The sequence below is a fragment of the Polypterus senegalus genome, chromosome 1 (assembly GCF_016835505.1).
Source record: "Polypterus senegalus isolate Bchr_013 chromosome 1, ASM1683550v1, whole genome shotgun sequence".
In the NCBI taxonomy this organism is placed as follows: domain Eukaryota; kingdom Metazoa; phylum Chordata; class Cladistia; order Polypteriformes; family Polypteridae; genus Polypterus; species Polypterus senegalus.
In genome coordinates, this window is record NC_053154.1 from 270881541 (window position 1) to 270900142 (window position 18602).

At 38.3% G+C, this 18602-nt stretch overlaps 1 protein-coding gene across 1 annotated transcript in view; it reads left to right on the forward strand.

Moving 5' to 3' along the window:
• Window positions 1-18602, forward strand: part of ptpn20 (protein tyrosine phosphatase non-receptor type 20) — a 219501-nt gene that overhangs the window by 40164 nt on the left and 160735 nt on the right. The window contains 3 exon segments of the mRNA XM_039735251.1: window positions 33-98; window positions 12644-12823; window positions 16482-16608. Of these exon segments, the coding sequence (XP_039591185.1) occupies window positions 33-98; window positions 12644-12823; window positions 16482-16608 (373 nt within the window).

Here is an 18602-nt window from a genome sequence, read left to right on the forward strand (position 1 = left end):
TAATGTTGTTTAATACTTATATTTTCCAACAGATACTGGTGTATTCTTTGGGAATGACTTTTTACTGGTCAGCAGATTACAAGGTTCCTCAGAACGAGGTAAGAAGTAAAGGAGCAGTGCCTGCATTTTTATACTTTTATATGTTAATATATTATACAGGCATGCATATATCTAAGTAATTAATATAGACCTCAGTATTAAAGATTACAGTTGTCCATTTATTGTAATGTATTTTGTAATACATGTAGTAATGCATAGCATTTGTCATTCCGGTAGATGGCACATAATAAACATTTGTAGTAATAAAATGCATTATTACAATTGATTGTGAATCACCATCTGTTGGAATGAAAAATGTAACACATGTCTGTTTTATGCCATTTGGTATGGGATTCATAAAAGCTGTGTAATGTTTGTGATGTGGCACCTATTAAAATGACAAGTGCAATGCCTTTCATTACTACAAATGCTTATGATGTGCCATCTGAGAGAGACATAGCAGCTGGGCACTCACAAAGATTCACAGACATGCATTCTTTTATTAGGTAGATATCTATATATATAATTCACTAAGGCAAGACAACCATGAAAAGCACGCCGGAAGGGGCGTGGATTCACTAAGCCGCCGACAAGTGAAACACCTATGGCGCACACAGGGAGGAGCCACGCCCACCAACTCCAAGACTATTGGATACGACTACAACTTGCAGTGCCACGCCCACCAACTCGGACGCGATGACACAGAAAAAATGGCGTCATTTATGTTCGTCTGTCGTAGAGGCCACATGCAGTGCAGGTCAGGTTAATGTCATGTACCTCCGAGCTACGTTGACTGTTCATAGAGGCATGTTTCTCGCGGAGGTGAATCGCCATGTGCAGCGTGTGAAACGGTTTGCGAGGGGTATCCAACGGGATCCTTAAAACAATCCTTTAAAACTGAGGTTAAAGCACAATGAAGGAATCAGTCTTTAAAAACCAATAAGCCCTGTGCCTCTGTTTCATTACCGTCTCACCTGCTTCACCAATGCAGGCCTTGCAACACTCGAGACGCTCTGTCAGCAGCTGACCTTCTCTGTGCCTGACCGGTTCACACAGAGGCAGCGCAAGAGAAAGCCGCGCCAGAGACAGACAGAGGCACACACACAGGCAGCAGGTGGGAGGCTCTCCGTGAGTTTCTCTTTCGAGCGGACACATGACCAGGCGGTAGGGATACCACTTTTAATACAAAAAAATAAGGGACGATTCCGTATTTTAAAGGACGGGTGGCAACCCTACAGAACGCTCTCCGACAAATTGTGCAGTTGGCTTGATAACAATTTCCGCTAACACTCTGCAGCCAAGTATTTGTTTCCTCCCACTCTCTGCGGTATTTTTGCAGCCGCTTGCATTTAAGCTCTGAAACTTTAAGACGCGGGGGGTTACCTGGAGAAGCATCTGCCATTTTTTTAATATTACTCTCTGCCAGCACTTTGCAGACTCTACTTAAAAGACCCGCCCTCCTCACTGGACAGTTAAAAAGACCAATCAAACTAACGATGACATCAAGTATTACCCAATCAAAAGTAGGAAAGGAGGCATCTTCATAAAATGCATGTGGGTTGATTTGCATGAGACACTGCTTTAAAAAAAATTATTAAAAAAAATACGGGACAAAACCCGTCCCGTATTGATTCAAAACGGGACTATTCCGTATTTTAAAGGACGGGTGGCAACCCTACCAGGCGGTGTGTATGCTTCGAGAACGAGGCTGGACGCGGCTTGCGACTGGGCACATGTGCAGGCAGTGTGTATGCTTCGAGTGCGAGGGTGGACGTGACAGGACCATCTAGGAAAAATCATGTCGCGGATTTGATTCGCTGTATGCAGTGTGTAAAACAGTTTGTTTGTCGCAGATGTGAATCACTGTATGCGGCGTGTAGAACAGTTTGTTTGTCGCAGATGTGAATCGCTGTATGCGCCGTGTAGAACAGTTTGCGAGGGGTGTCCCTGTGTCTTTCCAGAAGTGTTCAACCATCAATAAATAATTATGCGGTGTTTGTTATGCCGCGGGTTCACTATTGTGTTGTATTTTGCTCTCTCCAGAGTTCCATCTTTTCATTCACTTACTGTTGTATTCTCACACTAACCTGTTTTAGACAACCGTGTCTTTCCAGAAGTGTTTACCATTCAATAAATAATTATGCATGAGATTGAGCATGTGTCTAGGCGTGGGTAAGCCGTTGAACCCCATTCGGGCTGCAAACCATGGAATTGCCACTAAGTGCGACTCATACGCTCCCACTGTTTTCGTCCCTACCCTTTGTACACACCCTCCCACACGTTGACTGTTAATAGAGGCATGTTTCTCGCGGAGGTGAATCGCCATATGCAGCGTGTAAAACAGTTTGCGAGGGGTATCCCAGGGGATCATTAAAACATTCCTTTACAACTGAGGTTAAAACACAATGAAGTGAGCAGTCTTTAAAAAACGAGTTTTCGGTTTCGATGCACAACCACTTGCAGCCTAGCAAAGTGTTGTACACGCTACATACAGCAATTCGCATCCGCAACAAACATGTGTCTTCTTAGATGCTCCTGCACTTTGTACACACCCCCCTCCCACCTCGCTACGCCGCACGGATGATTGTGTGTTTGTTCGTTCCGTGCATTGTTACGATGTTGCTTTTCTTGCTGATTTATTACATTACCGATTTTGCAAATGTTACATTTTCTCCCTGTGCTTAAAATTATTAAAAAACTGCCTGATTATGCGGCGTATGGTATGCCGCGGGTTGGCTAGTATAATATAATATAATATAATATAATATAATATAATATAATATAATATAATATAATATAATACGTGTATATTATTGGTCATCACCAAATCCTTAAATATAACAATTTCTCTCGATTAACTTCAGTCTATTTATTTATATCTAGTAGTAAAGCTGTTAATCTATTCATTTCCATTGATGTAGCCCTTTTCTGGACAATAATTTTATACGTTCTAGAGGAAATGTCAACGATTATGTGAAGAAGAAAGGGCAGCATGTCGAAAAGAGGCCCAAAAGTGTTGGAGAGAAAAGAGTTAAAAAAAGAACAATTATAATCTAAGTGCAAATTCGGAAAATAAGGAAAGTAATAATCAGCCCGGACCAAGTGGAATTGAAAACCTAGCAGGTCTAAGCAGGGTCAGAAATAAAAGACAAAGAGTAGAAGACAAAGTAGAACGTCGTAAAGAGGTTCAAAAACGTTGGCACAATACACATGTAGAGCAGGTTAGAGATTTTGAAAGTCTCATAAACTGATAGTAAAGGTTGCATTAGCGCTAACAAAGTAAATCATTACTCTGTGAAATAACGGAACAGCAAAAAGAGGTGATATGACAGAAGTATGTAGATATTGTTCAGCTTTAAAGTTTAAATCTGAGACTTGTAGATCATCTAATTCATGTTGCCATCAGGGAAAAGTAGTGTTTCTTCCCAATGAAGAGGCATATCCATAAGAATTAAAAGATTTGCTATTTGGTGAAAGTGAAATCCACAAACACTACAGGTAAAATATCTGAATTACAATAATCGGTTCTCATACGCATCATTCAATGCTCAAAACGTAGGTTTACACAATTCAGAACCATACACTATGAGAATCTGTGGTCCCACAACTACAAGTTTAATTTCAAAGAAACCACAATTCATTCAGGTTTATATTTATGATCACGGAGAAGTGATGCAACATAGAATTGAAAGAGTTAAATGATCGGATGCAATAGAAATTCTTCAACCAATAATGGTATTTGTATTAAAACATTTACAGTTTCCCGTTAGAATAGCTTTTGCTATTATAATTAACAAATCACAGGGACAAACGGTTTATTTATTAGAGACTAGCAAAATACCCGCGCTTCGCAGGCGAAATACTGCCTTAAAATTTTTATTAAAGAAGAAAATGAAACCTTTTTAAACTGAGGGAAAATATGCCAATAATTATTTGTTAAGGATCTCTTTGTATACCACGTTGTCAGTTCGGCCCTCCAGTTGTAATATGACCAAGCTGTGCACTGAGCTTACACTTGAGCATACAACGTACAGTTGGCCGTGTGGAAAGTAATCTTGTTTCAAATCTCACAGCTTGGATTGCTGCTGTCATAATCGGTTTGAGTTTCATGGTTTGTTTCAGTTATGACAGTATTTGCAGGACTTGTTGTGTTGAAGTGACATTCGGCATCTATCAAGCATTGTAAGCAACCGGTGAAACCGATGAAACAACCGGTTTCATCGATAACTTCATATCCAGCTTTTGAGAGTTGAAGCATTCATAAACATCAAAGTGTCCTACTGAAATCGTCACCTGTGAATCTTAAGATGTTTAAGAGCCATTGGCGGTTGTCCAAAGGTGTAAAATATTTGGCCATGTGACTTGAAAGCGACAACCGAACAATTCAGTGGCAGCCATCAACTCACATGCAGAACCATAGGTGAAGGACTTAAGCATTTCACTCTTATGTGCTCCTGTGTAGTATAATTATCTCCTGTACCGTCATCAGTCCACACCTTGAACCTGCCCCAGTCATTCAATACATAAGACACAATGTTCCTCCGAATATCAAGAGTGAGCCTGATATGGCCGTGCAATATGTAACACAGAGCATGGAAAAGGCAGGTGCCATCTCCGGGCATGGAAACTACTTGGTAAGTTGATCGATGGTGATCACCTCGATAGACATGTTAATGGGGGTATGGTTGGAATGATAAAGAAAATGGGTACCTGAACAATGTAAAGTAAGTCTAAAATACCTACATAATACATATAATAGTAATAAACGAACAATAAAACAGATAAAACAGCGGAGAAGCTGTGGATTAAATAAAAAGGCTGCAGTTATCAGCAGGGAGACGTGAATCCCGTGGCGAAGCAAGGAAGGGAATTTAGAGACCGGAGCGACGGACGGCCTTATATAGGCAGGAAGCCAACAATGTGGGAGGCGTTGGGATGGGGGACCCAACGTCGCCTCACACGGTGACCGAGCTGCAGGCTATGTACGTATATATGTAAGTAAGTAGGATTCAGTTAGCTTGGGAACCCGCGTACCAAATTTCTTCAAGATGGGCCCAAAAGTAACAAAGACCGTTCGAATTGAAATGAAACCTGCTTAACTTTTGTAAGTAAGCTGTAAGGAATGAGCCTGCCAAATTTCAGCCTTCTACCTACACGGGAAGTTGGAGAATTAGTGACAGTAGAATTAGAATTAGAATTAGAACAATCTAGATGAGAACAGGCCATTCAGCCCAACAAAGCTCGCCAGTCCTATCCACTTGCTTCCTCCAAGAAAACATCAAGTCGAGTTTTGAAAGTCCCTAACGTCTTACTGTCTACCACACTACTTGGTAACTTATTCCAAGTGTCTATCGTTCTTTGTGTAAAGAAAAACTTCCTAATGTTTGTGCGAAATTTACCCTTAACAAGTTTCCAACTGTGTCCCCGTGTTCTTGATGAGCTCATTTTAAAATACAAGTCTCGATCCACTGTACTAATTCCCTTCATAATTTTAAACACTTCAATCATGTCACCTCTTAATCTTCTTTTGCTTAAACTGTAAAGGCTCAGCTCTTTTAATCTTTCCTCATAATTCAACCCCTGTAGACCTGGAATCAGCCTAGTCGCTCTTCTCTGGACCTTTTCTAGTGCTGCTATGTCCTTTTGTAGCCTGGAGACCAAAACTGCACACAGTACTCAAGATGAGGCCTCACCAGTGCATTATAAAGGTTGAGCATAACCTCCTTGGACTTGTACTCCACAGATCGTGCTATATAACCTAACATTCTGTTAGCCTTCTTAATGGCTTCTGAACACTGTTTGGAAGTTGATAGCTTGGAGTCCACTATGACTCCTAAATCCTTCTCATAAGGTGTACTCTCGATTTTTCGACCGCCCATTGTGTATTCAAACCTAATATTTTTACTTCCTATGTGTAATACTTTACATTTACTGACATTAAATTTCATCTGCCACAAATCTGCCCAAGCCTGTATGCTATCCAAGTCCTTCTGTAATGATATAACGGATTCCAAATTATCTGCTAATCCACCTATCTTGGTATCATCTGCAAACTTAACCAGCTTGTTACTTATATTCCTATCTAAATCATTTATATATATTAAAAATAGCAGCGGCCCTAGCACTGACCCCTGTGGAACACCACTCTTAACATCGACCAGTTCTGATGAGGTTCCTCGCACCATCACCCTCTGCTTCCTGTGTCTGAGCCAATTCTGCACCCATCTAAAAACATCACCCTGAATTCCCACTTCTTTTAACTTGATGCCCAACCTCTCATGTGGCACCTTATCAAATGCTTTCTGAAAGTCCAGATAAATAATATCATAAGCTCCACTTTGATCGTATCCTTTTGTTGCCTCCTCATAGAATTCCAACATGTTAGTAAAACACGACCTCCCCCTTCTGAACCCATGCTGACTGTTCAGAATAACTCCTGTCCTTGTCATGTGTTGCTCAATCTTATCCTTAATAATTCCTTCCATTAATTTTCCTGTGATGCTTGTTAAGCTTACTGGCCTATAGTTGCTTGGATCTGCCCTGTCACCCTTTTTATATAATGGGATGATATTTGCCATTTTCCAGTCCTTTGGAATCTCTCCAGTGCACAGTGACTTCCTAAAAATATGTGTCAAGGGTTTATATATGTACTCACTAGCCTCCTTAAGAACACGAGGATAAATATTATCTGGGCCTGGTGATTTGTTTGATTTCATCTTATTTAATCTGAGCAGCACTTCTCCCTCTACAATTTCCAAATCCCTCAGTACCTCCTTAGTAGTTGTGTTTACCTCTGGCAGGTTATCCACTTGCTCACTTGTAAACACCTCAGAAAAATGTAAGTTTAGGGCATCTGCTATTTCATTGTCTGTATCTTTTAATTCCCTTTACTATTCCTGATGAACTTGACCTCCTCCTTAACTGTTCTTTTACTACTAAAATACTGAAAGAATCTCTTGGGGTCTTCTTTCGCCTTATCTGCTATATTCCTCTCCAACTGTCTTTTAGCCTCTCTGATATCCTTCTTAATGGTTGCCCTCATTTCTCATACGCCACGGTTCTCTTTGCAGTCATTAGTCTTATATGCCTTATACAGCAGTTTTTTCCTTTGCAACTTCTTTTTTAAATCTTTATTAATCCATCGTGGAGATTTTTTTAGTTTCCTATTACTTCCAAATTTAGGTATGTATCTGTCCTGCATTACATGTAAAACATTTTTAAACCTGTTCCACTGCTCCTCGACTGTCTCCACATTTAAAAGCTTATCCCAGTCTATCCTACTTAGACTTTGTCGCATCTGCTCAAAATTAGCCCTACTAAAGTTCAACTTAACAATTTTAGTCTTTGCATCTGTACTCTTACAAAATACTGAGAATTGTATTACATTATGGTCACTTGACCCTAGTGGTTCAATCACCTCTACACCCTCAATTCTATCCTGATTATTACAGAATACTAAATCCAGATAGGCTTCACCCCTTGTTGGTGCTTTAACATGCTGTGTTAAAAACAGTCGCCGATTACTTCTAAAACTCCTGCTCTTGTGCTCCTCCATCTGTAAGGTTATCCCAGTTAATATTTGGATAATTAAAGTCCCCATGACTATAATATCCCCTGTAAACTTGCCTTTTTGATATTACTAAAAAGATGTGTGTTGAAATTACTGTCTGAATTGGGTGGTCTATAACACACTCCTAAAATGAGACCTTTTTCCCTAATATTTTCCAGGCGAAGCCACATGTCCTCACTAAGATGGGGCTCATCATCCAACTGAAGATGACTTACATTTAATTCCTGTTTAGCCAGGTTTCCGTTATTGCTATAATATCATATTTGTGCTCTGCTACATACAACTCCAACTCACTTACCTTATTTTTGATACTTCTAGCATTAAGGCAAGCTATTTTTAATGTGTTAATCCTTCTATCTTTACGTGTTTGCTTAAAATTTACATTACTATGCATTTTTATTTCTACACCATTGTTTGTTCTTCCATGTATAGATCTAAATCTGGCCTGTCCTAAACTCCCTGCCCCCCCATTCCCTAGTTTAAACAATCCTCGACTAGCCTACACATACGCCTCCCCAATACATTGGTGCCCCTCCGGTTCAGATGTAACCCGTCACGGCGGAACAGGTCCCATCTGTTCCAAAAGGAGTCCCAATGCTCCATAAACCTATACCCTTCTACCCTGCACCAAGATTTGAGCCACGCGTTAAGCCTTCTAATCTCCTCAATCTTACCTGGACTGGGCGTGGCACAGGCAGAACTTGGAGAAGACTACCTTGTCAGTTCTGCTCCTCAGCTTGGTACCTAACTCTTTGAATTTGGATCGCAGAACTGACAGACTACCCTTATGTATGTCATTTGTTCCAACGTGGACAATGACAACTGGATCCACCCCCGCTCTGGCCAAGAGCCTATCCACCCTTCCAGGGAGGTCTCCCACCTGTGCTCCCGGAAGGCAACACACCGTACGAGACTCTCTCTCTCTGGAGCACACCTGCGCTTCAATCCCCCTAATGATTGAGTCCCCAACTATCACTACTTTTTGGGAACTGGTTTTGAGGTGGCCCGTTGGGGCTCCTCAACCCTGCCTACCACCTCAGAATTATCAGAGTCACCGTCCAGCTCCGCCAGGACATGATAACGGTTAGACACTTCTAATTCTGGGGTTGATGCCCCCGGACAGTGTGCACCCTTTACCTTACGCCTTGCAACCGTGACCCACCTATTCCTACCTGTCTGGTCTGGAATCTCCTCCCGCGCCGTAGGAAAGTTCAATATGGTGGCCGACAGTGGCGTCATACCACTGAAATACGTACGTACATCGGTTTCAGTTAGCGCAGGGAAGCCGCCTACCAAATTTTGTGAAGATGGGGCCATAAATAAGAAAGTTTAGCATGGCGAACGTTGTCGACCGTTATGACCGTTACGCATAGAATTTCGAAATGAAACCTGCTTAATTTTTGTAAGTAAGCAGTAAGGAATCAGCCTGCCAAATTTCAGCCTTCTACCTACACGGGAAGTTGGAAAATTAGTGACGTTGGAAAGTTCAATATGGCGGCCGATAGTGGTGTCATACCACCGAAATAAGTACGTACATAGGTTCTGGTTAGCGCAGTGAAGCCGCCTACCAAATTTCGTGAAGATGGGGCCATAAATAAGAAAGTTCAGCATGGCGAACGTTGTCGACTGTTATGACTGTAACACGTAGAATTTCGAAATGAAACCTGCTTAACTTTTGTAAGTAAGCTGTAAGGAATCAGCCTGCCAAATTTCAGCCTTCTACCTACACGGGAAGTTGGAGAATTAGTGACGTTGGAAAGTTCAACATGGCGGCTGATAGTGGCGTCATACCACCGAAATAAGTACGTATATCGGTTTCGGTTAGCACAGGGAAGCCGCCTACCAAATTTCGTAAAGATGGGGCCATAAATAAGAAAGTTCAACATGGCAGACGTTGTCGACTGTTATGACCGTCATGTGTAAAATATCGAAATGAAACCTGATTAACTTTTGTAAGTAAGCTGTGAGGAATAAGCATGCCAAATTTCAGCCTTCTACCCACACGGGAAGTTGTTCAAAATTGCATTTGAAACTTCATTATGGATTTTAGCTTTTATTTCTATCAAAGATTCATGTAATATAGAGAAGCAGTCCAAAGGATTTTGTTCAATTGAAGACATCCAGAATTCCAGTTTCTTACTGATTCATGCAAGAAGAAGGGGCCTGAAGAAGGGGCCTGAGTTGCCTCGAAAGCTTACATATTGTAATCTTTTTAGTTAGCAAATAAAAGGTGTCACACTAGGGCCAATTTAGAATCGCCAATCCACCTAACCTGCATGTCTTTGGACTGTGGGAGGAAACCGGAGCGCCCGGAGGAAACCCACGCAGACACGGGGAGAACATGCAAACTCCACGCAGGGAAGACCCGGGTCTCCTAACTGCAAGGCAGCAGCGCTACCACTGCGCCACCGTGCCGCCCACTAATTTAACTTGCACTTTAAAAATAAAGGTGCCAAAGTGTTTCTTCAGAGCGATGCCATGGGGTACAAGTTTTGGTTCCCAAAAAACAATATACATTAAAGTTCCAGAAAGAACCTTTAGATCCTTTACATAATCATACATTTGTAAAATTCAAATGGGCTTATGATTTTCATGATTCAGGTTTTCCTTTTCTGTTTTATCCTACTAATGAATGCACTATATACATCGAGCATTTCTGTTTTATCCACACATTAGGAACCTTTACAAAGCCCAGAGAACCTCAACCTCATATGTAAAGACCCCTTCTCAGAACGAAATGGTCCTTTGCCAAGTGATGGTTCAACAAGGAACCACAAAACACAGTAATGTGCCAATCAAAGAACTATTATTATTAAGATTGTGTGAGCTTCACTTTTAATTGCAATACGGTAACACAAAAAGATGCCTCTGTTGCATTTTCATTATCTGTTTTAATAACTGTAAGCACTGAAAGTTTAGAATTTTACAATAAGTCCCAATGCCCAAACCTGTATCATTGTCTTTATATTCAGCATGATTGGTTTACAGGTGCCTACAAAGTTTGGTGGGTGCCAATGAAATGTTTGCTAGTATTTTATTAAATACAACACAATCTTCACTATTTCTAATACACAAAAACCCAAAATTCAAGTAGCCCTCATCATACTTTCATTTTCATCTGTTATTAGTTGAATCCCATTTTTTTCACATTCTGTTCTGAGAAATTAGAAAGAATGTGATTGGTTTTCCATGTCTGTAAGGGAGGAAACAACAATATTAACTTTGTTTTTATCAACCGTATATGTACTATCAGAAGTGCTTGCTTCTTGTTATAAAGTTCCTTTTTTCTTTTTAATAGTAATATTTCAGAACACTGAAAATATCAGAAGAAATATTTATGTGGAGATCTGAGTTTAACTACGTGTTAACAATACAACTTTTTTCACTGCTGCAAAAGTAATTTCATTATTATTTAGACAGTTCACATCCTGCAATATAACTGCTTTGTTTCGTGCACATGAACTAGGCTAATATCACATACAATTTCATTAGCTCTACACTCTCATGGCAGTAAAACTACACATGGAGAGAGCTGACAACAGAGAAACAACATAATTGCTGTAATGTTGAATGTGTATAATTTACAATCAGCAACATAATCTTTTTTAGGATATTGTTGAAATAAAGACACAATACAAATTAAAACAATGGAGGTAAACTGAATGTCTGTGTACTAGATTCATAATTTATTTAAAAAAAGATTACCGAATTACCAAAAAATAAAGTAAAAAAAATATATGATGATGCAAAAATGAAATAAAGCACAAAACATATATTTACAAATTAATATACATTCATTTTATTTATTTATTTTTTTTTAGTTTCAATAATTCTTTATGAAACACTTGTTCACATCTCGCAGAATACTAAAAATGAGGAATGCTGTCCTAGAGAATTATTCTCAGGAAAAACCTTTACATTGTTATGGCTGTCAGGAGCTCCAGTGTCCCCTGTCTACCCATACAAAAATGCAGAAATGCTCTTTTATTAACAATGAGATTTCAGTCTTGGCCATGGGATCTTGACTAGCTTGATGTCTATCCTCTGTCACCTTTTTGTCACTTTTAAAACAATCTACAAAGTATATGTAGAGTGAGCATGGTATTTGGTTGTAAAGTCAGTGAAATGACTGGTTAAATAACAGGCCTTAAACATAAATTTTCTGTGACATTCTACACTATGTGGATAATATCAATAGGGCCTTATAGGTTCAGAATATTAGCTCTACATAAGCCAAAAAGGAACGTGCCTTCACTTTTCATTACTCCGAAATACACTCTTAGTCCTCAAAAACTGCTCAATTCCTTCCATTGGTCACAGCCAAAAATAGCAACTTCACCCCGGATACAATTAAAAGGCCGGGGAATTGGTAATGCTCCTGTGCCTACCTGATTCATCTGTCAAGCTGAACTCAGACATTCTTGGCACATCTCAGAGAGTAGTAAGACTCAAAAAAAGGATCACCAAAACAGATGTTACCTCCATATATACTTCCACATGAGTTCCACCCAGGACTCATAAATTAAGGTACAGTTGCATTTCTAACATCAGTGCAGTCATAGTTTGAATTATGGAATCATTATAACTCGATACCAGGGAACTTGGCATGAAGTGCCTCGAAACAACACCTATCTTCTTTGTACTGCAAGAATATTCTCATTGTAGCTGTAAAATCCTTGCATGATGAGCCACAAGAAGAACGATTATTGTACGTGTAGCATAAATACAGTATTTTCATTAGTTGATTGAAGAAGGTGCAACAACACAGGTGGCAAAGACAATGCACAGTAACTTAGAATCCTAAGAATTAACCAATACATAAAATAGTAAGCTCAATTGAGGTACAGTTAAACTTGTAATATCCAAGACAAACTGTCTTTATTCTCTATTTTTTATAAGTGCAAAAATCTTGATTACAGTATGTGTTTAACCTGAATAATTTGTCTAGTATCATTGGCTAAAATAGAGTATGATTTACTTGGTAAGTATATGATATTGAGCTATCTTAATAATCTGCTTTATTTCATCAAACAGCCCATCCAGCTGAGTGATCATCTGAATTGCCTTTTGCTAAGCATGTGTGAAGATATGGCCCACAGGAGACCAGATCTGAAAGCTATTCAAGAAACCTGTGAAGCACATGTTCGATCGGCAGAGATGTCCCATCCCACCAGTGTTATTAAACAGCTTGTGGAAGAGGCCCTCCAGAGTAAAGTACGATCAAAGAAATATTTTTTAGACACGCATACACACACACGCACACACACACACATATACCTGCAGGCGCAGGGAAAAATGTACTTTTTGTTATTATTATTATTATTATTATTATTATTATTATTATTATTATTATTGCATATGTAGTGGACACCCCAGAGGTGTTAGTGTTTGGGAATGATTTGCCATGTACTGTACACGCAGTATGTCACAATTCTGTACTTGCACATAAGATAATTGTTGTACAGGACTATGTACAATTTGGTCATCTAGTTAATGTTTGTGACAAGGAGATTTTCCAAAATAAAAGGCTAAACTAGACAACAATAGCCAAGTAATAGTCCTACATTGAGCCAAAAAAGACTTAATTCACTTACCAGCTCCTGAATGGAGAGACAATCCTTGCATAACTAATTTGCACCTATTGATCCCAAATACACACCCAGCAAACAAAGACAAAAACAAGAATGGGAAAAAACACCACCTGACAAACAAAAAAGTAAAGAACCCAAAATAAGCTAGTGGTCAAACAATACTTATCCAAAATGCACAACAGAAGCCTAAGGCAATCCAGTGCAGTGGAAGAAAAAATTAGTTCTGCAAGGAAAATCCGAAAATCTTGCCAGTTTGCTATAATGCCATGACCTTTTCTAAAAAGAATAGCTATTGCAATATCACACTCCAGAGTACTCAAACTCATCATGTGCTTTGGAACAATGAATGTCAAGATGGCATCAAATAAAGTAATGTGGAAGACACGATAGTGTTGGACAGAAAAAGCTAGTAGTAAACAAAATTTACCATAAAATTTCTGTGGAAAAGAATGACAATACATTCAATCGACTTATAGATAGACTTTGGAGAGCTGCTCAGAATGAACAACTAACATGGCAGATATTTAAGAGAAAACAATTGGGAAATGAGGTACCAGATTGGACTAGGCAGGCTCTTAGGGGACAGAAAAAAGATCAAAACACAGAGAAAGAAAAAAAACACTTCTCAAAACTCAATAAATCAAGCACAAATGTAACGACACAAAGCAAAAAGTCCTACCACTGAAATCTTTTTTAGAAGTACCGTTTTGCTTCCTTTCACTAACAAAGATTTGGAAATATAGACAGAAATCCAAGTCTAGGATGCAAGAAGCTGTGTGCTGCCATCATGCAGCCGGTGCGATGACTTAATGTGCCGCATGGCATCCATGTCTTGTAACCAGTAACAGGCATTGTAACAGTAAATAAAATGACCGATATGAGTCATGCAAAGACTGACACAAAATGGCAGCAACAATATCAAACAAAAAATAATATGGCATGGTCAGAAGAATGATTATAAAGAAAAAAAAGTCAAAAAATTTAAACATGAAAGCAAAAATTAGATGAAACTGGCTTATTGGGCATACAAAACATATTCCTAGAATACTAGGAAGTAGGAGTAGAGAAGATCAAAATAGTGGCCTCATATTTCCTTTTTAATGATGGGGACTGACAGCTGAGAGAAACAACAAATTGAAGTGTTCCTTACTTTGACTCCATTTAACCTCATTTCTGTTCTGCTAAACAATTTAGCAGGAAGGATTTTAATTATGGAACAGAAGAAGAAACATTAAGTCGGAACCCAAGCCAAGTGCATAAATCAAAAAATAAACCAATCTATTGTCTGTCTAGAAAGGAAACCCTAAACCCGTAAAATCAAAGCAAAGTCTGATAACCAGGAATAAACTAATTAAAAAGCTCACAAAGCTCTTTTAGGTTTTTGTGTGAATATAACATTACCTGGAAATGTAGAATACTGACCTTTTATGAATTGTTTTTCTTTGTATCACAGTAAAATCTGCTCCACAAAATAGGAGCACCTGTGAAAAATAAGATGGTATTGGAAAAAGACTCAAAAAATTTGTAATGATAAGAAAATGAAATAAAAAAAAAAATTGGGACTGAATTCTGTGACCCCAAAAACATTATAAGCAATAGTTTCTGCAGTCGATACTCATTCAGAACACAAAACTATCATAGCAATTATCATGAAGCAATGCAGTTGTACTTCAGAGAAATTTGCATATCTACATTTGAGTAGTGAGAAAAAGCGCTTTATGAATGCAAAGAATTTATTTTACATTAAATAACAAAACCAGCCAATAAGATATCTTAATTGATTCAGCAGTCAATTACTTTGAAAAGAAGTTGCATATTCCAACAACATCATTTATTTATGTAGCACATTTTCATACAAATAATGTAGCTCAAAGTGCTTTACATGATGAACAAAGGGAAAAAAAAGAAAAAATAAGAATTAAAATCAGAGAACACTAATTAATATAGAATAAAAGTAAGATCCGACAGCCAGGGAGGACAGAAAAAACAAAAAAAAACTCCAGACGGCTGGAGAAAAAATAAAATCTGCAGGGGTTCCAGGCCATGAGACCGCTCAGCCCCCTCTAGGCACTCTACCTAACATAAATGGCCTCAATCAGTCCTCATGGTATTTAGGGTTTTCATAGAAGGACTTGTTGATGACGGTCACGTGGACTTCTGGCCTTTAATCCATCAATGTAGGGACATCACGGTGCTTTGATTAGGTAGTGGTGGCACAGATTGCCACCACAGAAAACCAGAAAAAGAACAGAAGAGAGAGTAGGGGTTAGTACGGATTTTGGAGCCACCATGAATAGTAGTGATAATTAATTGAATATACAGAGCATCAGGATTAAACTAAAATGAAGCTATAAGAAAGCCATGTTAAAGTAATGTGTTTTCAGCAGTGTTTTAAAGTGCTCCACTGTATCAGCCTATCAAATTCCTATTGGTAGGCTATTCCAGATTTTAGGTGTATAACAGCAGAAGGCCGCCTCACCACTTCTTTTAAGTTTATCTCTTGGAATTCTAAACAGACACTCATTTGAAGATCTAAGGTTACGATTTGGAGTGTAAGGTGTCAGGCATTCCGAAATTATTTAAGGCTTTGTTAACCATAAGCACTATTTTAAACTCAATTCTGAATGACACAGGTAACCAGTGTAGTGACATCAAAACTGGAGACATGTGCTCGGATTTTGTTTTCCTAGTTGGGATTCTAGCAGCTGCATTCTGCACTCGTTGCAATTGATTGATGTCTTTTTTGGGTAGTCCTGAGAGGAGTGCGTTACAGTAATCTAGTCGACTGAAACCAAAAGTGTGCACTAATTTCTCAGCATTTTTCAGTGATATAAGAGGTTTAACATTTGCTATATTTCTTAAGTGAAAAATGCTGTCCTAGTAATCTGATTAATATGTGATTTAAAATTCAGGTCACAGTCAACAGTTACCCCTAAATTCTTTACCTCTATCTTGACTTTTAATCCTAATGCATCAAGTTTATTTCTAATTACCTCATTATATCCATTATTGCCAATCACTAAAATTTCAGTTTTTTCTTTATTTAGTTTGAGAAGATTACTACTCATCCATTCAGAAACACAAGTAAGAAATTGTGTCAGTGAATCAGCAGAGTTAGGGTCATGCTATTATGCTATTGATAAATATAGTAAATTTTAATTTATGTTTACTGCCTAACAATATGACCCTAAAATTTGTAATAAGTGATCATTTTAAATTGATTCTTGTTTAATGCTTTTAGATATTTACATCAATTTGCCTAATTCTAGTCTTCCTTACAGGAAGATCACATTCACTTTGAAGGAATTTCAGCCCTCCTGAGTGACCGAACTCAGATGATCAGAGAAAGACTACATGCTAAAGAGTACAACTCGATGGCTGCAGTTTCTCTGTCTGCGAACCACCAAGGTAAATGCTTTAAATCAATTACTTGTTCTATATTTTGCAGTAAATGAAAGTGATTTTTTAAAGGGTGGTATTGAAATGTGCATGGCAGTACACTTCAGTTTGATTTTTAGTCTGTGAATTGCCTGTGTGGAGTTTACATTATGTTTATGTGAGTTTTCTTCCAATTCATAGGTTTTCACTTACATCCTGCAGACTATTTTAAGCTTATCAGCGCTGCCAAATTGTCCCAGTGTTATTGAGTGTTGATGTGTGTGAGAACACTTCAATAAATGAATGCCCGATTTAAGGATGACACTTATTTGCATTTTTCCTATTATATGCTTAGGTTTCCCGTAAACCTCAAATAGAAAAACTGGAGTGGAAAAATTGATAGACAGTTCAGCTTTGTGTGTGCTTAAACATTCTTTATATTGTTATCAAGATTAAAAAATAAATGAGGATCCATGCAGAACTTCCTGACAAGGTTTTATGAATAGGGAAGAAAATAAGAGAATGAAATATTAAGTTATGTTATTAAGGAAATAAGATAATGAATTGGTTTAGCAAGCTGCATGACAGAAATTGAAGGTCATTAAATGTAATATTCACTATAACAGAAAAGGAAGTAATAAGAATGAGAAGGACATTAATACTTACACAGTGCAGACATAATTTTTGCCAAGTACAAAGAGTAATAAAACTTTGAAAGGTCTGTGGATGTTTGCTTTAAAATTATTAGAAGAAAAATGTTCAATTGTAGTTTGGAGAGATGGCAAAATTAATAAAGAGCCTGGTATTAAAATACCAAGTCAGCTTATTTGCATAAATCAATACACTGTGATGAAACAAACAGAAACCTAAAAAAACCTAATAACTGAATCATGACAGGTTTATGACACCTAGGTGGCCCCAGCAAATCAGTCATAATGTCTACGCTCAACTTATGCTGTCTAATGAATTTGCAAATTAAAAACTCTAATATAATCCAAAATGACTAATATAAATGCACCCATCCATTCATTCATTTTCTAGTCTGGTTATCCATGAGAGACCACAATAAGATTGGGTCTATACTAGCAGCACTGTGAGCAAGACAGGAACCAGTTCTAAATAGGGTACTGGTCTGTCACAGGGCACATTCATGTGCAAACCCACACTTACTCATTTGGACAAGTTTAAAGCCACAAGTTAATCTAACATGTGCATCTTTGGATCATGGGAGGAAACTGAAGTTAAAATAGAAAAACCCACGAAAACACACAGAAATAATGTGTAAATGCCACAATGACAGTGCCCAAGCTGGGGTTTGAACCCAGGACTATGAAACAATGACAAAGCTCTTTCTGGTGGATGTTTCAACTCAGATATAAAAATAATTAGTAAGCCTAGCAGTATATTAAAAACTAGTTTGTTCATCGAAATACACTGAGAAATGAGCAAAAGAAAAACTCAACACATGTAATAAATAAAGCACCAAAGTAAATCTTTCTTGACCTACTGGGCCTGATTAATTTGCTGACTGGGTGGGGTGCCTTCTATTTTTCCCATTTTCAACATCACTACTGAGTCACTACTACATAATGCTGAGCCTGCTCTCTCAATTAAAGGATGAATAGCTTTTAAATATGTAGAGCTATTTGTTTTTGTATTGAGCAGCAGGGACCCATCAATTCCATGTGGAGTACCACAGCTGTCATGTAGCAAGCAGGAGAGAATTCTATGACTTCTGATTTTTCTTATGGTCTGTTTCTCAATCAGACATCCTAGGCCTAACTACTTCAGGAATATACTTTGCAGCTACAGAGATTATTATCACCTAAATGCTTATTCCTATGCATACTATCTATTAAAATATTCACTATTAAGTTTTTTCTAGAGCCAGCACAGTTAATAATCCCTGTTTGTATATATATTGTGAGGTTTCTAAACTCTTTTGGGATTCCCCCCAACAGGATGACATGCCAAAGAGCATCCCGAAGCGCGATCGCTGCGTCTGTGGAATACTGCTTATCCGT